Source organism: Gastrolobium bilobum, unplaced genomic scaffold (assembly GCF_033153095.1).
Source record: "Gastrolobium bilobum isolate Gb01-03AN ecotype WA unplaced genomic scaffold, APGP_CSIRO_Gbil_v1 utg9690, whole genome shotgun sequence".
NCBI classification, from domain to species: Eukaryota; Viridiplantae; Streptophyta; class Magnoliopsida; order Fabales; family Fabaceae; genus Gastrolobium; species Gastrolobium bilobum.
In genome coordinates, this window is record NW_026895287.1 from 20,251 (window position 1) to 41,641 (window position 21,391).

A 21,391-nucleotide genomic window follows, 5' to 3' on the forward strand; every position below is an offset into this window, starting at 1 on the left:
TCATGACCATGGGAAGTAAACTCCTTCAATAGCATTACTATGCTTATAATCAGTTCCAAATGTGTTTGCTTGTTGTAGAAGTTCTCTAAATACTTCTATCCTTGTTACAGGTCTCTTGTCCTTCTGCAAAATGGAAAAATCAGTATTATTAGCTAGGATGTGCTTGAAAATTTTGAAGATGCAAATTTGGAATGGCGTGGGGTGAAAAGCATAAAAAATACCACTCTATTGTTAGAGGGTAATGAATTATTAACTTAAGTACTGCTAGTACTATTTTTTAAATCTAAAGTTTAATTCTTATATGAGTCAATGATAAAGCTTAAAACAGATTATTCAGCTTAAAAAAATTTAAATCAACTTTAAAAATATTATTCTATGGGTAAAGAACCTTGAGATACACCACCACCCCAAAAGCTAGCTCAAAGGGTGGGAGTGCCTAAGGCCTTATAAACTCCACATTAGTTGCTCATACAACCAATGTGGGACTATATATATATCTCAACACTATGATTTAATAAAAAATTGTAAATGTTTAACAAGAATAAAAGTATCTAATACATGTTGTAATATTATGACCAAATATTCAAATCCTGACTTTTTTACACATTCAAAAGTTGATTTCATTGTGCACACAGAGTCCATTTGTGGGGTGTATTGTTATTAAAATGCATGAAGCAGACAATACAAAAGTGCACAACCTTAGTGACAAGATATACTTGAGTAAAATCTTTCTGGTTCTATGTCAAAAAATACTTTATTCGGAGGGTTCAAGTGCTTGTACAAAAAAAGAGAAAAAAAGAAAACAAATCATGCATATTGCTCTTGTTGGAATGGTTTGAGAAAACAATGAGAGAGCAAGAATGGTTAAGGTTAAAAATGCAACTAATTATTCAAAAAAGAAGACAAAATTTTTTCATATCAACCCCCAAGAAAAAATTTAAAGATATAACAAGTTGATAGATTTGACGAGTGGGTGGAATTGTTCCCCTTCTTAGTCATTCTATTCTATCAATGGGAAAACTCCCAAACAATGATTTATTTCATGGGAAGAGATCCGTTAATCTCTTGTTTTGATATGCCCATATCAAGTTAAAACTTCGAGTCATTAAGCCACTAGAATTGGTCTAGTAATAATGAATTTGGGAAGTTTATATTAGGTTATGTATTCAATTCCCGCCAATGTATAAAAAAAAAAACTTCAAATCATTCATTCACATATCAATAACCAAATTCATAAAATGAATAAGAAAAAATTATGATTTTAATGGCCGACCATTGATACATGAAAGAATGGGTGAAATTTTTCTGATCTAATTAATTGGATCCATTCTATCATTCCAATTACTCTGTCTATAAAAAAGGAAATATAACAGACAAAACCAGAAAGGATAGAGAGAAAAAATTGCACTCACGTCACCCCATTTAGATGTTGTGTTTTAAAACCTTTTTTTTTTTTTTTCTTGGTAGATAAAGGTATCCCCAGGGTAGGCGGTTTCCCTGACCAAAACAAAATCCTTGACCACTTAGTTACCAATTGAGCTACCATGGAGGTTGTGTTTTAAAACTTTTTAAGTAACAACTAACCTCAACTTTAACCTCAACAATAAAGTGCGCCCATATTTTTTTCTCCCTGGTTTCCATGTTTCCCTTCACGATTTTCAGCCCAATCCCCTTAATTTTGTCCACTATCTCAAGTAAGGAACCCCGCTCCTCATAAAGCATCTGCAAATGAGCAATGCCAAATTGCCAATGAATTCACTGTCATCAAATATAAAAAGAATAGCATATTGTATGTAAAGTGTAAACTAACATTCTCATATTTTCTTACCTCTATAAGCATTACGCCTGGTGAACCCATGTCCTCCACTATAATTGGGCACACCATCGTTTGACTCGTCATTTCAAATGCACATGTAACACCACCACCACCACCACCATTTATGCTATCTCCTTCCCTAGTGTCTTTTATGAGCTAAAATTCCAAGCAAAAACAATCATATTTGATACTGAATGATGAAGAATTAAAATGCTTAATTTTTAATTTTTTTTTTCTTTTGACTATAGGAAAATGATTTAATTAATTAATTACCTTAGGCTCACAGGGCTCATGTATCCTGTCTGCATGCTTGGTGATGCTTTGCAAGAAGACCATGAAACTGATGGTGCGACTTAACAAAGCATCAATGCTAATCTGTTTTCATGAAAGCACATGTCAATATGTTACTGACTAAATAAAATAAAAGTCAGCAGCAAAAATTTCTGCTAATAAGATTTTGAATAAATTTGACACAAATCACAAAGGTTGAATTAGGGGAATATAGTTGAAATGGGAAAATTTCTATCATATAGAATATCTACGTGTTATCATAGGGATGTTTGAAGTACATTCAAGAATCTCTACTTGTTATCATAGGGACGTTTGAAGTTAGCTGAGTGGGTGGGGAAGGAACTCGATCCCCACTAATGCCATATGGGGAAGAGGCATAAAACCTTAATCCTTGACCTGCTCGCATTTGGAATTAGTCTCATAGTCAACTCAAAGAGTAGAAACTTATGGGGATACCCAAAGGAGCCTACTCGTCTCAAAGAGATAATTAGGGTTGATATCCAAAAAATAATAATATCTACTTGCTATTATAGGTAAACTTACATTTACCTTTGTACCACAGTTGGGGATGGTCATTCGCAACTTTTCAATGCGTTCTTGAATCAGCTGACGATCTTTTGGTCGGGGTCTAGTTGTCTCCCCTGGCTTAGCCCTCTTCTTAATGACCTTATTGGGTTCCACTGGTTTTTGAGTGTATGTTGGAACAACCTTCCGAGTGTTGCCATGTCTATCATCAATCCTCAAGCCTCCTACCTCTGGTTTTTGGAATATCTCTTTCTTGGGTACAAGTTTGCTTATCCTGTCCACTTTAGAAACTGGCTGCAACAAGCCTACTCTAGAGCTCCTAGACAAAGCAAGACTTGGCAACTGAATTGGATTTCTGTTTACAGTTGAATGTTCTATCTTCTGCTTTTTATATGTTGATAATTGCTCCTTATAAATATTCAAAGCATTGGAATTGGCTTGACCATTCAAAATCCCATCAAGTCCTAACTCTGAGAATAATTTTTTCCTGGAGCCACTAGCAACATTCAACTCAGATTTGCTAATAGAGAAAGTAGTATTAGTAGCAGCTGTACTCACCATTGGTGTAAGCATATTGGCCCACCACTCATCAATTTTGTCACATGTCAAATCAAGTCCCAAGCTATCAAATAAAATATTTCCAGAACTATGCATAACTGTGGATGCTTGTTGATTATCCAAGTTGACTGTATCTGCTATGGAATTATGCACAGTTGAACATGTAACTGGAACATTACCAAAAACACTACTATCAACCAGACTAGAAGAAATGGGATTAAATTCTTGTGACTTAGAAAGTGTGTTATTCAATGCAGTCACTGTTAAGTCAATACTATCATCTGGAGAAAGAGCTAACAACTGGCTGAGATCATCTGCGGAGAATAACTCAGGAAATTCTTCAAAAGTATCAATTGGCTCTAAGTTCATAGACGGTCCATTTACCTTACTTGAGCTATCAGGAAAATTAACTTCTGACAAAATGCTAGATTGAACAGAAAGTTGGTTATCAACTGAATTTCCTAATTGGTTTGGAAATGTTATTGTTGGGTCTAACAGTCTGTTCATGCCATACAATGAGGTCAATGCTGGATCCTCAGCTGCAAGTTTGTCATAAGAAAATGCATTTGCTTCTTTGCAGTGCACATCTGCAATATCTTGAGCATTTATTTCAGATACCAATTGTTGGCCTAGTGTATCATCCAATGATGAAATTTCGCTACTCCATGTACCAAAACTGGGGTTTTCATCAATAGAGTTGTTCATAGAAGAACCTGGCTTCAAAATCATAGTAATATTATCCCTATCTGAGGATAGCACTTGAGCTTCTATGGCAGGGGTCAATTGGTCACCTAGACAAGAGGAATTTCCATGCATGTGATTCATCCCTTCTTCAAGAATGTTATACATTGAAGGGAAGGAATCATCAGGATTTGCAGAAGAATAAGTGTTTCCCATTAGCACTTCAGAGTTATCACAATGAACATATTTGAGATTCCCGTCATATAAATTTTCAGCGGAAAATGAAGCCAACAACCCATATAGATCATCATCTTCACTATCCGGAGAGAGAAGTGTATTTGCTGATGAACTAAGAACTCCCTCATTTTCTATCCCAGTGAGCAATCTTTGGGTTTGTTCCAAAAATCCTATTCTCTCCATAATCTGCAACAATGAAAACATCAAAATCCATTAGCACTCAAGCATGCTGTGGTGGATGTATACAGTGGCAGAGCCACGTTGAGACCAGTTGGGGCCTTGGCAGTGGCTGGTTTTCAAAAATAATATATGTAAAGAACCAATTCAACCCAAAAAGTTGTTGGGTGAAGTTATATTAATGGTTTTATATTTTTATATATCTCAACACGCCCCCTCACACGAAAGCGCCACATTGAGACCATTCAACCCAAAAGCACGAAAGTCCAATGGGCTTGAAGGGTAAACAATGCACAGAGAAAGTGGAGGGGGCGATGAGGATCGAACCCGGGACACACGAGACTCTGATATTATGTAAAAAGCCAATTCAACTCAAAAACTTAAGTTGTTGGGTGAGTCTATATTAATAGTTTTATATATCTCAACAATTATTATACAGCTTTGGCGTTGGCTGGGTTTCGAAAAATGGTACAATTTTGGCACTGGCTAAGTTCTACCTAGCTGGGTTTTTTGGCACGGTTACAATTATTTCCTGGCTCCTCACTATATATGTATACGAACATTTTATATAAAATATAACTTGGTAATTATCAGCTATGATGGAAATAAAATTGAGAAACGACATGTGAGTTAGTGGAAATTTAGTGGTAATTATCAGCTATGATGAACCAGGTCTTTTGAGGGGTCGGTTTAAATGTTTGTATGGTGGTTTCTGCCTGCGTAATATTCCGTGATATAAATATTTTGTCCTTAATGGGAATAAGAAAAGGAGTATTAAGGACCAAACCACCAGTCTAAAACAAGAATAATGAAATAGCTAAAGTGAAGTGAACATGCCAACTAGCATCCTAACTTTGGAACAACTGGTTCAACTACATCACAGATATGAATCTCTTTATATTCATATCCAAAAACTTGCTTCCTGTATTGAATGTCAGGTCTAAACCTATTAATAGTCATCATTATCTATTAATTCAAAGTTAATGTTATAAACTAATATGTCATGTTCATAACCTCATACCCTATGACATAAATTTCAGGCCCTTTTTTTATACTAACCTTCTTTTTGGACCCAAATTGTATCACCCCCGATGGTTTGTCTACGGATATAACCACAATTGTCTGCAAATTAGAGAATAGTTGTTCAATGTACAATGTCCAGCACTTCGGAAAAAATTGACAATTAAATAAGTGTATTTGAGAAAAAATTTAGTGATCCAGAACCACCGAACTCGGTGATCCCTTTTACTAAAAGAGGGAAAACAAGGTAAAAATATATACTTTTTTTTCCCTTTTTAGTAAAACGGACCACCGAATTCAATGGTTCCGAACCACTAAAATTTTTCTCAATATATTTCGTATGTTACAGTGACAAATACTACACTTTAACCAAAGAAATTGTATTTGAGCATGTAAAGAAATCATGGAAATAGAAGATATGGAAAAATGTGAGGCTTTGAGGTTCAATTATCAACAACAATTCCCTTCTTGGTGCTTTGTAGTACCTTTATCCCAGAGGAGAACTGTTGATGCAAATCAGAATCAACTTGCTGAAAATAAAAAAAATAAAAAAAGAAGAAATTCTCAAGTAATAAGTGAACGAAAAGACAAGAAATGTTGAGAAGTTGAAATGGTAACTACAAAACAGTCAAAATTATTACCTCACAGATAGTCAAATTGGATTCTTCAGTTTGATGATCTGAGTGCATCCATCTGTACTTGCCCGTGGAAGCAGTTTGACCAATAATTCTAGAAAGGACATAACAACTGAATTAGCCCTGTGTCCTTTCATTGCCATACATATATGCGTTTAGGCTTTACTTAAAAAGAATCTCTATGGTGAAGATGCAATTGGAAAATTTTGAGATCACACTTTGCCTCATTGGTTAATTTGGTCCATACAATAGGGTCTATCACACGTGAAACTAAAGAAGCAATAATAGAAAAACAAACATGTATGGTAAATAATAATAAGCATACCCTTCTCCCAACAAGTGAACCTGTGGAAGCTTATTGACTATCCCTTCTGCCAATGGATCTTCATAGTATGCATCTTCCATGTTCAACAACCTGGAGGGAGTTTCAAACATGCAATATCAAATGAATTGGATGATCATTTCTCATTAAAAAAATAAAATAAAAGAAAGAAGACAAGGTTGACATATAATATAATAGAACAAAAAGAAAACAAAAAAGGCTTACGTGGAATTATGTGGATGGAAGCGCCAGAAAACGGCGTAAGACCAGCCATCCAGACAACAAAGTGTCTTGAGCGTATCCCTTAGATTTCTAAGAGCCTCATCCATTGCTATTTGCCATTCATGAACTTGCATATATGTGAACGTTACAGTGCCATTGGCACTCCCTAATAAACGTTTGATACATATATGAAAGGTTAAGATAATCATTTCACTGATAACTGAGAGAGATGTATTCTCCAAATCTTCACCTTTATTGTGTCTTCAAAGTTAATTTAATTTCATTTATCACCCGAATCCTTTTCTCTTTCCATATGATAAATGATTTTAAAATTTTATTTTATGTGTGATCAGGTTTTAGTTGTTCCTATATCAAATATTTGCGTTCATTTAAAAAATGAATATTTTTATTCGTATCAACATAAAATGTGTTAAGGTCAAATAAATTCTACACTAAATAGCGGTAAATACGCCTAAATAATTTGAGTCATGGGGACCTAAACAAATGTACATAGGCCGTACATGGGGAAGATGCGGTCATCATTGTGTTTTAATGAAGGAAGACGCATTTACTGTGAGACTTCGAAAGTTTTATGAGAAGATTATTTGGTATTTGCTCTCAGGATTGTATTATAATTTTCATTATTACGCATAAAAAAAGCATGGCAATGATATAATTACGGGACATTAACATTAAATTTGATTTAAAGATATTCATAAGCTAAGGGTGTTTGGTAGAAGAGAATTTTTTTTATATGGAAGTCACGATTTCTGAGAATATGATAGGAAAATGAGTTTTTCGGGAATGTTACCAAAAAATTATTTGGTAGACCAAAATATTTCCAAAAATATTGGGTTAATTTTTTTAATACTATGTTTGATTATTTTTGTCTGAAAAATTAATCTATATTTTTTCATTGTCTGTAATTCCTGAAATACCACCCTCTAAATAATATTTTTCAGTGATATTTTGATTTAGAAAATACACACAAAATGAAATATTGAGAAAATAACTTTCTCGAAAAAAAATTTCTCTATTATGTGCTACTGAACATGGAATTCTATGAAATTCACCGTCACTTTCCCAGGCACTCCCACTTATAATTCTACTCTTGATTAAGTGTTTTGTGGGAATAATTTTTTTATACAATATCCCTTTTTAGTTTTTAGATCAAAGATTAGAGAACATGCACTCCCAACATATTTTTAATCTAATTTTTAACTTTCCAATTTTTAATCTAATTAATAACGAAAGTAAACATATTGTTTCCATTTTTGCTTGCTGAATCGATTAACAAAGACGAAAAAAGAGAAGGAGAAAAATGAATATATTTATCTTCATTCATTTCTTCATTTTTTTTTTTTGAGATATTCTAATTAGTTCATCGTTTCACAATTAGTTCGATTCAGGTCAGGATTAAAACTTTAAATTCCTCCCAAAGACGATACTGAGAATGATTAAATACATACTCTTACCTCCACCTATTCAGTTTCTTAACACCAATTGAACTACATCATTTGCTATTTCTTCATCATTTTTATCACAAACAATCAAGCTATTTTTGTATGAGGCGATGCCCGTTTGAGCCACCGTTTGCTATGGCAATCCGTTTCTATGTTTTCTTTCCTAACTCACCAACCCCACTTAGGGCTTGTTTGGATGGTTTTTTTTTTCTCCAAAAGTTATTTTTTTTCTTAAAAAAAAGCACTTCTCAATTTTAGTTTGTTTGGATGTCCGCTTTTAAAAAAAGCAAAAGTCACAAAAAAGTCAAAAACCTACTTCTTTTCAGAAGCTAAAAATTTTAACTTCTAGAAAAAACAGAAGTCAAAAGTCAAATATTTTTTTCAAAAATTAAATATTTTTATAAAAATATAAATAGTTTTAACTTTTATAAAAAACACTTCTAAAATAAAGAAGAGATAAAAGTTACTTTTTAAAAAGCCCAAACAAACGTTCTCTTAGTCACAACAATTGACCAAGGCAAGAAAAAATCCCCTATTCATTAAGCCATATAAACTGTTGTTTTCTATGTTCATAGATATAATATTACAAATCAAATAAATTTTGAGTTTTATTTTTACTTTAAAAACAAATTTATCAAACAATATTTTTCTTTAATTTTTAAAACAATTTTCAAAACAATATTATCAAACAAATTTTCTTATTTTTATTTTGAAAATTGTTTTTCATAATCTACTCTAAAAAATAGTTTTAACACTTTATATAAAAAACACAATTAAACATGCCCTTATATACTCTTAGTAGGTTAAAAACAACTAAAATCTTTCCTGGTTTGTGATTCAATTATTTTCAATATTGTGACAGAACTGGAACATGGTTGATTTTAAGCGAAGATAAATTCAATCACTTTTTGAGGTAAATAAAATAAATTTTTAATTATAAGACTCATAAAATTTTGAAAAACAAACGCATATAATCAAATTTTAAAAGTAATTTTACTTTATCATTTAAACAAAATTAATTTTTCAAAACTAATTTGTTAAATTAATTTCAAACACAAGTTAATTATTTTACCATCTGTTTTTAAATAAATTTATTTCAACATCAATTTATTAAAATAAAAATTTCACTAAAATTTAAACTAAACAAATTCCTAATTTCATATATATATATATATATATATATATATATATATATTTATATTTATGTGTGTGTGTGAAAATAATAACATTAAATCCCCATATATGCATAATGACAGCAATTGCATATTGTTAATCATCTTTTATTTTTTATTTTATTTTTTGTAGAATGTTAATCATCTTTTAGATTAGCCAAAGATACCCATTTAAACCCTCCACAAAAAGAAGAAATACCCATTTAACTAAAGAAGATTTAAAATTAGTACAATGATTGCTATTTTGTTATTATAATTAAGGGTAAAACATTTCTCCAATAGATAAAATTATAATTAAGGATAAAATATTTCTCCGGCCAACGGAGATAAGTTATCTCCGGTGAGTACAAAACGATGTCGTTTTGTGGCAGAAATCAAATTATTATTGTAATTATAATTTAGGGAAAAGTATTTCTCCAGTCACTGGATATAAAGTTATCTCCCGTGAGCTCAAAATGACGTCGTTTTGGGTTATAAGATTAAAAAATTATAATAATAAAGACTAAAATAACCCTGGAATATATTATAATTACAAAAACACCTTCATTTTCATCCCAAAACGACGTCGTTTTGAGTTCACTGGAGATAACTTATTTTCATTGACTTGAGAAATCCTTTACCCTATAATTTATTGCAGGGTTATATTAACCTTTATCGTTATAATTTTTTAATTTTATAACCCAAAACGACGTCATTTTGAGTTCATTGAAAATAATTTTATACTTTTGCCTATAATTAATATTAGGAATAGTAAATTGGGAGAAAGAGATTTGTAAGAATTTCAGACATTTATCTAATCATGAACAAATTTGAAGTTTTACTCTACTACTTTTATTCTATTCCTTCTTTTGCGTGATAACTAATAAAAATTTGGTAAAGGAAATTGTTGGAAAAGTTTGTGTAACCGTGACAATGCGAGTTGGTTTCATAACAATATTTGTGAAAATAAGTTGGTAAAAAAACAAATAATAAAATCGGATATAGTTACATATCACCACCATTCTATTTGGAGCTCCAATTTGTTTATCTCCCTTTTGCCGTAGATCAATTAACTTGAATCCCAAATCTTGAACAGAATAGTTTTCAACTTGTGAAGCTGGTTGTAACCTATATACACAAACAAGTGACAATAATACTAACTATGACTAACTAATGATTGGATTTTTAGACTAAAAAATAAAACTAATGATTAAAACTAACTATGACTAACTAAAGGTACTAAAATCAAAAAGCAAAAGTTCACAAGAGATGAGAGAATTTAATTAAAAGATAAGCTAAGATCAATTTATGTGCTACTGTAATCTTGTAATGATGTTATCATTAAGCTATATAAATGCGTCAAATAGTAATTAACAACACACATTTATTTTATGTAGGGACTTCTCCTAACCTTACATGAAAAATTCTAAGTCTAAACTCTCATATTCTTATGTAGAATTAACCTTAAGACTCATTAAAGAACAAGTTTTTAGGTTAAGTGGTGTGAACCGTCCCCATTCCCAACTTGACTAAGTTTATAACCCTAATCAATCCACTTTGTCTAGGGTTTGAATACTTCCGAGCATCAACCCAGCCCCTCATGCATCATGCATATGCTTCCCAGCAAGCACCCAAGATGAAATATAAAGCATACTTATTAAACAACTGAAAAGAACAATGACATAACATAATTTAGACATAAAAAATCGATTACAGCATTGGTACTTTATCACCTAACCCATGACACATTTAGTATAATACCCTGAATAATTAAATAGAGTAATTGGAAATTAATAAGTGATAAAAAGGAAGTTAATTAGATAAAAATCTAATTAGTGAGTAAAGTCACTTTTTTGGGTAAAAGTGCAAAGGAGTAGGATATTGTAACAATCAAGTAGGGTTATTATCAATAATTTCACCGTTAGATTGGTTTTTTGATCCGACGGTCCTGATTTGATCCTTATATACCATCTCTTCCCCCTTCTCTCTCTTCCCTTCTCTATCTGGCTATACTCTCTACCGCCGCCGCCGCTGCTGTCCATAGCTGCCGTCGCGCCGCCACACCCTACCACCTCACCGCCGTTGTTAATCCATGATTTCTAATAAAGATTTCTTGTGCCGGCAGATCGTGACGGTGGTTCATAACTATCACACCATGGGAGTGATGCATATGGACTTGCAGCCTGAGAATTTCTTGTTTCTCAGTAAGGACAAGAATGATTCTTAGGTTATTAAGTGATTTCTATTAAAGGCATTGAATTATGCGGTGGTCTCTCCGTGTTTTTTAAGCCAGATTAATAATTTCTTAACATTGATTAATGTTTCTTGCACTCATTTACTCAAGTAATGGTGTTCTCAACTTGAGGGTTTCGATTTTGAATGGCGATTACATTGGCTATGGGCAGCTGCGGCGGTAAAGAGTATAGCCAGAGAGAGAAGGGAAGAGAAGGGGGATATAAGGATCAAATGAGGACCGTCGGATAAAAAACCAATCTAACGGTGAAATTATTGGTAGTAACATTGGTAGTAATCCTACTTGGTTATTACAATATCCTACCCCAAGTGCAAATAGTGAAAGTTTTAAAATAAAATTGCAATTAAGAAAATTTATCCAAAACTTAAAAATAAATTAACGGGAACCGCCCCATAAATTTTATGAACCCAAAATCACAAGATAAATGCTTAAGTTAGTGACCGAAAGAGAGTTAAATGAGAAGGGTAGATGAGTCTTTACCCATTTAAAAATTTAACTCACTCAAAATATCACAAATCAAATAGTCTCTCTTCATTCTTTTTCTTCATTTCTCGTCGGACAACACCTTCTTTCTCTCTCTCTTGTGGGTCTATTTCTCTTTGGCCGAAAATCATCTTCTTCTCCTCTATGAACCATTCAACCAATTCACTCTATAATCGTTTCGTAACTGTTGCATGATGATATGTGGTATGGAAAACCTTGTTCTATATATATATATATATATATATATATATATATATAGGATTTTATAATTCTCATGTAACATGAGAATTAAAATTTCCCTACACACCTTTGATTTCCGTGTTGATATAGGTTCCACACATGACTTTTTCTAATATATAGATCCCACATACTTTTTATCTCTATGACATAAGAATTCATTTCTCATATAACATGAAAATTATAAAACCCATATATATATATATATGTGTGTGTGTGTGTGTGTGGGAATAAGATATTTGCTTTTGAGGCAGAAAACAAATTCTGCAGCAACAAGCACACAATGTCGATTCTTTTTTTTATATATTTTTATATAATTTTCTCTTTTTAGTTCCATACGACAAACTAGCCACCGACAAACTAACCAGCCTTCATATATAATGTTTCTAAACCATATTGATGCAAAATCATTTTTCTTCCATACTTGTAACGGGTTTGTGTTCTATTACAACCCCCACCTTTATTCCACATCCCATTCTCAAAGTGGTTTGCAGAATGTGTCACCAAAAATTTCAACCCCTTGAACCCTTTAAGATTTCCAATTGTTCTCAAAGTTGTTCAGAATGCATTCATGTATCCATAGAAGTTAAGCTCTGTCATGTTGTAGTATAACACCTCGCATTCCTAAGTTTAAGTATTAAAATATTAAATGAGGATTAAAGGGAAGGATTAGTGAAAATCCTGAAAATTAGGCCAAAATACAAAGAAAGGGCAAAACGGTAATTAGCCAACACGCAATCCTAGGAAGATAAAAATTGAGTAGAAGGTCTCAGATGATAAAAATAACCCTGAAAATGGGTTCACAATGAAAAAATGAGTGGTTAGACAAGTTTCAGAAAATTCAGTGAATAGTGTTTTTACCGGGTAAAAATACTGCGATACAGTTGCACCGTAAAGCGTGTCGATTGAGTTTTGAGCTCTAGGTTTTAAATATGAGTTATAAATGGTCTATAGAACTAGGAAATATGATTTCTGATAAAATTTGATGGAATTGAGTAAGTTTGGGGAAGCGTGCCAACGGCGCGCGCAACAGCTTAAAACAACAATTTCTCCGAACGACCGGAAGACTCCGGATTCATCTGATCAAGTATAATTAAAGGACAATTGTTGATGTTAAAAATTAGAGTTTCTAAATAGGTTGTGAATTTACGGACGTTTAGAGAAATTCGGATTAGTTTTAAATCGCGTGAGGTGGCGATGGGACCCACCCCACTCATGTCCACTTAAGCCACCTAGGATTCACTATTCATCATCCACTTCCTTTCCCTTTGTCCAGCAAGAACCCGCACCACACAGCCCCTCCATGACCCATTTCCTCCAAATTTCCATTTCACCATAACTTGATCATTTCTCCACCAAATCCATCGATTTTTGGCTTGAAACTTGATGGAAAACACCTTCTAAACTCATTGGAAGTACTCTTGAGCCTTTAAAACCATTGGATTTTGAGATATCCTCCCCTAAAGGCCGCGGCTCACTTGCTTAGATTTGTGTTCATGGAGCTTCTAGATGCTCCAATGGTGGAGTATGTTTAGGAGGAGCTTTGTGCCTTGTATTTGGGTGAGTTTCCTTGTATTTAAACGGTTGAATCATCTGAATTGATTTGTGAACCCTAAATAGGGCTTAGTTGATTGATGTGTTTAGAGAGCTCAATTGGAAAATGTTTGCACATGAATGTGTCTTAGAATAATGTGTATTAGCTATAAATGCAATAAAAATTATTGAGGAAAAATGTGGATTTTTTAACTTAGAGAAATTTTAGGTTGTCATGGCTTTGGATTTTGGAAATGTGTTAGGATTAGATTGGTGAGTTGTTGCATGATGGGATGTTGATATAATGAGATTGTATGAGGTGTGGAGTGATTAAAATTGAGTGAGAATCCTTTGGAATTACCTATTTGACAATTCGGCCATGCAGAGAATTTTAAGGATTTGATGTTGTTGGCATGGCTTGGATGATGTATCATGTATTAAATGGTATTTAGATGGGTTGTGTGGTGGTTGGAAAGTGGAAGAATCAATGAAAAATAATAAATGGTGTTGAGAGTCATAAAGGATCCTAGAGTGAGATATTAAGCAAAACGACGTTTAAAAGACGTAAAATGGAAAAACGGCACGTGGTATAGCCTTGTAGCAACCTAAGGAGGTATAATAAAATGAGAAAGAAAATTTAGAATAATAGATTGTGAAATAAGCCTAAGAAGGTCGAACCTACAAGGTATATGGGTGATTTTTGGTGTTTTTCGCGTTTTGATATAATTGTCGTGTACAGACGATTCGTACATAGTTATTGTAGGTTGTCGTACGTCGATTTGAACCCCGAACCGTGAGTCGGTGGATTGCTCTTGGTCCTGGACCAAGTGGGATTAAGGTAAGTGATTGAATCATGCTTGTATAATTGGTAATTGGCATATGTTCGTATGAGTTTTAAGTAATTGAGAATGTCCTCTGTGTTGGCATTCTGTTGAGTAACGAGCTCGGAGAGTATACTGCTGTGGAGCTAAGTGAAGAGGCTTATTAAGGTAACCTCTTGGTACTGGGGCTTGTTCCCCTTGTGTGTTCCACCATACCCGTTGAGGGTGATGGTAGGAAATGTATATGAGTAGTGTAGAATAACATGATCATGCATTTATTATGTATGTTAGTGGTACACTAGATGTACTGAGTCTCTGGCCAGTAGACAGTTTTTGCCTTCGGGCGTTTCGGACTTCCACTGGATAGGTCTCCGAGAGGGAGTTCCAGTTGACCCAGGGTCGTGGTGTGTGATCTGGATAGGAGCACACTAGGAAGTCTCGAGTGTATGTGGATGGGAGGGGTACCTTGGTTAGTTGTTCTTGGAACACGCCTTGGATGAGACCCGTAGGCTTATATGCCAACCCATTAGGCAGGACGTTGTGTGGTATTAGTAGCTACAATTCCAGCTTCGTCGTATTTTGTATTCCTATATTCCCTAGTTTCTCTAAATCCTTTTCTTTATCCCTTTTTGAAAAGAGGTTATTTTATATTATTTATATGCATCGAAGTGAGTCATTGGGCGGAGTTTTCTCCAGAACCTCTGGGTTACTGAGATATATTCGTATATCTCACCCCGTCTTTGGGGCTTTAATTCAGGAGGTAGCAGTGGCACAGGAGCGGCGGGCAAGAGGCCCGTAGAATGAATGTTGGAGGACATTTTTATGTTTTGCATTTTGATGGCCATTGGGCCTAGGATAGACTTAAGGCATGAACATCCCATATGTATGTAGGATGAGCTTCATGTCATATCTGTTCATGCTATTTTTGCCTAAGTCTAGGTACATGTTGTATATGTCATTTTAAGCTTTATGTTTCAAGTTATAATTAAAATTATGAAGTTGTAAGTTGTAATATGTAAGTGAAATGTTGTAATTGTACAATGGATACATGATGTAATATGATGGAAGGGCTTTAGGCCTATTTAAGAATTATAATTATTTGTATGTTAAGAAATTGCATGTAAATGGACATTGGTGATTAAAACAAGTTAAGGATTTATAAATAAGCCATATGGTATAAATTGTGTAATAACTATAAACTGAGTTGGGTTGTAAGTGCCCCAAGGTATTGTTGGTCCTTGTGTGTGCCACCCATTGGTTATTAGGTACATTTGAGGTATTAGAAAGCAATTACAAATTTGGGGATTTTAGGAAAAACAACGGAAACTCTGGCGAATTTTCTGTAGAATTGGCAAATTTAGGCAAACTTTGGGAGGGCATATCTCCCTCCACAGAGGTCCTATAGGGACGTTCCATACTCCATTTTGAAGATTGAGATGTCCTCTATCTTGTGGTAAAATTTGAGATAATTCTGGGTTGGACACCGGCATGGAGAAGGCAGAGAGTGCAGACTGCCCAATTGCTCACTGCACTTGTGGCAGATCTGTACCGGTTTTGGGAAATTTATTCCCGCTTCGTTTCTTAGTCAAATTAGGTGTATGATATATTAAATTGAATATTGAGGTGTCTAGTTTGTTGTATAAAAATTTGAGAGAAATTGGTAGAGTGGATTTTCTGCAGTAATTCGTGGAGTGAAGGATGTTTGGAGCTGTTTTGGGGTTGGTTGGCAGTTTTGCTTGTCCAACTTCAAACGGCGATATCCGGAGCAAACAAGATCGAAATGACTCGTGTGATGGCTCATTGGAAAGGTATTTAAGTAAGAAAAAAAGATAGCTAAAGATGAAGGACTGGTTTTGTGCGGTGTGTCCGCAGAAAAATAATAACCGAACCATGTTCGGATGGGTGGAAAACGTAAAATCGAGAAATTAGCTAAGTGGGTTTATGGGAACCCCTTAGTGTCTTGTATTAAGTAAAATAAGATATAAAAATATTTTAAACAAGTATTCCGCAAGAGTTTACAGTTATGGTCACAACTTTTATTTATTACGCTTTTTATTGTTTTAAATGCTCACGTAATAAACAGAAAAAGTTTACTCGCATTTTTATAAATTAATTGTTGTGATTGTAACTGCGCTTAATATCATAATTAATATTAACAATACCGGTGTACTAGGGGCTGTTATATTGTAGCATTTTTGACATCCAACAACTTCATCATTTTCATAGAGTGTTAATGGTCGGAAGAACCATTCTCCCCCAATGAAAATCACGTAGTCAAATTTTTTCCAAGCTATATCTGCCTTGTCTAGATAAATATTCTCGGAGTTATCGAAGGAACTATCATTCAGGTAAGTTTTAGTGGAATTTTCTAGAAAGGGGGACCACAATAATGTAAGAGTAAAATTAGAATCAGCATAAAACCACCATTTGAAATATATGTCATCCTTCGATGTATATCTGGCTTTAATATCCTCAGGATGAGCAACCTGAAAATTTTGCAGAAATTTTCCAAAAAGATCATCCATAGCGTAAAAACATAAATTGGGTCTTAAAATATACAGATATATATTGGCAGCGTGATTAAAGAGTCAAAATGCAAATTAATACTTAGAATTAATTATATTCTCCGTTTAGAATGTTGTCCCTAAATTTAAACATCGTAACCATGATTAAATATAAGAACTAGATACCACTACAAAAAAAATGCCGATTAGCCACATTTAAAAATGTGGCAAACATTGATAAAAAATGTGGCTAACATAATTTACCACATTTTGATAAAATGTGGCTAGAAGTGGTGTTGCAATAATTTAGCCACATTATTTTATTTACTTTGCCACATTTTAACTACGTGTGGTAGCCTTTTTTTAGCCACATTTATTGTTAATTTAGCCACTTTATAAATATGGTTAAACTGTTTTGTTTGCCACAATAGAAAAATGTGGCTAATTGTGCCTAAAACTTTTTTTAGCCAAATTCATGATCATGGCTAAATATGCGAATTTTTTTTTAAATTAAAAATATTATGAATTCGATAAATATTACAATAATAGAGAAAATAATGTTGAAAATAGCTCAAACATGATTTAGTGAACGCATTAAAATGTGAACCAAGCACTAAACATTATAATCTATTATCACTAAAGAATTTGTACAAGTCATCTTGTTTTCAATTTATATAAGCTAATCAAGCTTTCTACCAATATCATAGAGGGAAAAAGTTGCCATATAAAACTAATAAAAAGTTTACTTATGGGACATCTATACAAAAAAGTATCTTCTCAATTCCATAATAAAATATGGTAGTACAAATTTTCTTTATCATCCATTTAGGACTTGTTCTTGTATGCCATCATAGTCCTTTGAAATGCCATCTACCAGATCACACCTGCACAAATCAATTTCATATTATGTTAATATACTATTTATGAGCTATTATGATAACCAACCTCAAAACACCAATGTACAAAATCCTAAGGTCAGTCTCTATTGCTTAGCTGGTAAACACAGTCAAGGTCATTCATGTTCCAATAATCAACCAAGAACTCAGGCAGACACCAGCCATAAAACAAATAAATCATGTTTCATTTTTTAATGTTATGTGATATCAATTAATGGGTTCATCAAAAAGCATAATAATTGTATTTTAATTTCCATGCAATTCAAGAGAGCAGCTTTATCTGAATGTTCATAATCTATAAGCTTAGTTCATGGTTCATCTCAAAATCTTTACAAGAAGAAATTAGAAGATATCACCTGATTCATCCATAGTAAGGAGAATAAAAGAACAGAAGAGAAGAGGAGAATAAAATATTTAATAAAAAAACAAAATGAGAATTAAATTAAATGCACAGAGTGAAGTGATATGACAAAACAGTACTCAGAGAATTTACCAACGATTACCCTTACTTCTTCATGGCTCGTCGTTTAATCAATGAGTGTGTCTGTACAATTCATAAGACCATAAGTCAGCACAAATGGCACATACATTACCATTTAACCTGAAACTTAAGCCTATAGCACATAAATATGAGTTTGCAGTTTAACAATCTTGTTCTTAAACGATAGGCATAGAAAAATAAAATAAAATTGACAAGGATAAAGAACTGATATTAGACACTGCGTCCTTCAGCACTCATCGAAGACATTTTCTGCACAGAGGCTTTGTCTATAGCTGAAAAATTTAGTATCCGCAAGTATGTCTATATCGCTTCACACACTTGGTTCGTGTCGTTGCTTATATACTATCCCGTTTTGGACAAGGAAATTAAAGGACAATACGTGGACCAATCAGAGCCATTAAAAATCCCAGGGTGAAAATCGGTTCGTCCTGAGGATGTCATTGACCCCATGCTACACCGAAACGACTTGCAGTATGAAGAGTATCTACGAATAGCGAATGAGGTTCCAAAGAAATGAGTTGATTTACCATTGATTCTGATCTTCACCTTGCCTGTCCAAGGTATTTAATAAAACCTATATCGTTTCGCAAGCCCAAAATCAATTAAGTAAACCTGACAAGTACAACACAATTACATACATACAGAACTTTGACGCCAACAAACAGTTGAAGAAATAACAGGGCCAGTCAACTATGAATGAAGGGAAACAACAACAACAGGAAGGTCACCTGGTTTGCCTTCCGACCAAGTCCCATGAGAAAGTTATCAGGTTTAATATCCCTATCTTTAGAATGCACATATTCAATTCTAGTCATCTACACAAAAGAATAATAATAAAAATAAAAATAAAAATTGTTAACACCAAATGCACCTCACTTAGCATCACAAAACATAACAAGGTTTATAACACATAATCAAAAGTGATGACATGGTTACCGTTTGATCAGCCAACATCAACACTGTTTTGAGGGAGAACTTTTCTTCCACAGTACCCAAAAAGATCCTCAAAACTAGGCCCCAGCAAATCCATAACGAGCACATTGTCCTCCCTATCTATACCAGACCATTTTACGCTTGGTATGCAACCTATTTTATAAAAAAAATAACAAATCAAAAATCAAATTTTTAAAAATATCACCTACTTCCTAACACCCTACACCAACATCCATAGACCAATTCACTCACACAGACATCATCATCATAATAATAATAATAAGGCATACTTCCTCCTTGAATATTGTAGAGCTTGGCCTCATAAAGAAACTGTGGATGCTTCGTTTTACTGTTCCCCTGCAACACCAAACCAACAAAAATTAACATGCAAATAATAAAATTGAATCTGAATTGGCAATCAATCAATGATAATCGGTGATAAATGAATGAATACGAAACTGTACTAATTAATTTAGGAAAAAAAGGAGTAGGAGTAGGAAGAAGCATACGATCTTAACAGCTACTATCTCGAAGGTATCAATATGCGTGGCTGCAGAATTGAATCGCAATCAGTACCTAATAATAATTATTATTATTATCTCGAATGTTCTCAAGATATATGCTATGAGGAGTCCAGCCCATACAAATAAGCACTTATTAATTTAAAGAAATAACAGGAAAGGAAAAACAAGAGGGTCCAGCCAGTCCTTTGCACTAATAACAATGTTTATAAATTATTTGAAACTAGTTTGAAAGTTATTGGATCAATTTTGCACACAATTTTCACTAATGAAACTCATTGTGACTCCAAGACCAATGCTTGTTGTAAATAGATATAAGAAATCTCCAATAACACGAAGTGCATTCCTGCCACTAAGTCTTGAAAAATCAAGCTTTTGCACTGCATGTAAAAACTATTTTTCTCTGTTGCACTGTATTAGAAAAACTGCTTCCTAATACAATCCTATCATGTCCACTAGTCAATACCTGCGCTAATGGAGAAATTGAGCAGTGTATGAAGTCATTTCTGTCCACTCTCATTACATTGTCCTTCCCACGAGGATAGTTGAATATTGCAAATTAATGAAAAAAAATTCACAAAATATATGATTAATTAATTTAAACTGTTTTAAATTCAACTTTCATATTAGATTCAAATTAAAAATATTCATCCTAAATGATTAAATGGAATGATCAAATAAATATAATGTCCATAGAAAAAAAATAAAATCAAATGGGTATAAATAATCTTGTTTCCGTGTTCCATACTTAATTTGTTCAATGCTTAAATGCAATTTACCCATATTTTAAGATTAACAAACTCATCTGAAGGGTAATTAAGAGACTCAATATAATGACAGAATGTAGTAAGCTCTCCAAAGTAATGTCCAAAACGAAATAGCACTCTTATTGGGTATTGTTTTGTGTGCAATCAAGTACACTGAATCGTACTAATGAGATATATGGTTACGTGTGCGTAATCTTGTATTAAACCAAGAGATTTACAAAATCAACTATTCTAATAGTTTTTATTGTTTTATTTGGTAAAGAATTTCATAATGTTGAAGGAAAATTAAGATTTTTATCAAAACATGAATTGGACAAGAGACTCACGAAATTGTGTACACCAAGCAAAAAATCTAGGTTTGTCTACAGTATCAAAGGCAGTGACCATGTCACTCATGAGCATTTCACGTGTTGACATGTTTTCTTAGTGCAGTACAGCTTTGCGATTTAATTAGTCAATTAAGATATTCATAGACAACAGCCAACTGAAAGGAACATGGTTAAGACAAAATTGATAGTTAAGGCCTTCTAGACATATTTAAATTTCCCATGTCCCTTGTGGTTAGACCCTTCTCCCCACACCTTGGGTAGGATTAATACAATGAACTTCTTGGACCCATTATTTTCTAATTAATTAAGCTCTAACAGTTACACTCACACCACCTTTGTCGTTTGTATAGCTAAAAAGCTAACTCTGTGATGAAAATCAAACATCAGATAATAATCACAAACACAAAGGTTGTTGTCATTCAAATTTGCTGAATTTGAGTGCATTGAAGAGTCAAAAACAGAAACTAACATGCCACGTATATAGGGAATATAGCAGTAACAGCTAGTCAAATA

At 33.4% G+C, this 21,391-nt stretch overlaps 1 protein-coding gene and 2 pseudogenes across 1 annotated transcript; all 3 read right to left on the bottom strand.

Annotated features, from left to right (window-relative positions):
• On the bottom strand, positions 1-11,140 carry LOC133304308 (uncharacterized). The gene is made up of 14 exons (XM_061504320.1): positions 11,067-11,140; positions 10,108-10,226; positions 6,488-6,650; positions 6,266-6,355; positions 5,947-6,034; positions 5,791-5,835; positions 5,345-5,407; positions 5,162-5,251; positions 5,002-5,079; positions 2,657-4,294; positions 2,090-2,191; positions 1,829-1,972; positions 1,585-1,722; positions 1-123 (listed from the first exon to the last, which is right to left on the bottom strand). The coding sequence occupies exons 1-14, from the start codon at positions 11,138-11,140 to the stop codon at positions 1-3; spliced, it is 2,955 nt and encodes a 984-aa protein (XP_061360304.1).
• Positions 11,141-12,432: 1,292 nt separating this feature from the next.
• LOC133304315 (protein trichome birefringence-like 21) lies at positions 12,433-16,951 on the bottom strand (annotated as a pseudogene).
• A 796-nt stretch (positions 16,952-17,747) lies between these two features.
• On the bottom strand, positions 17,748-20,565 carry LOC133304324 (casein kinase 1-like protein 4; annotated as a pseudogene).
• Between the last annotated feature and the right edge of the window lie 826 nt (positions 20,566-21,391).

Excerpts from the sequence above, each read along its gene's own strand:
- LOC133304308 (XM_061504320.1), bottom strand. The coding sequence starts at position 11,140 with ATGGACAGCAGCGGCGGCGGCGGTAGAGAGTATAGCCAGATAGAGAAG. Across the intron at positions 5,252-5,344 it reads AATTTGGGTCCAAAAAGAAG|ATAATGATGACTATTAATAG; the intron begins GTTAGTATAAAA and ends TTGAATTAATAG. Across the intron at positions 1,973-2,089 it reads ATGAGCCCTGTGAGCCTAAG|CTCATAAAAGACACTAGGGA; the intron begins GTAATTAATTAA and ends TTGGAATTTTAG.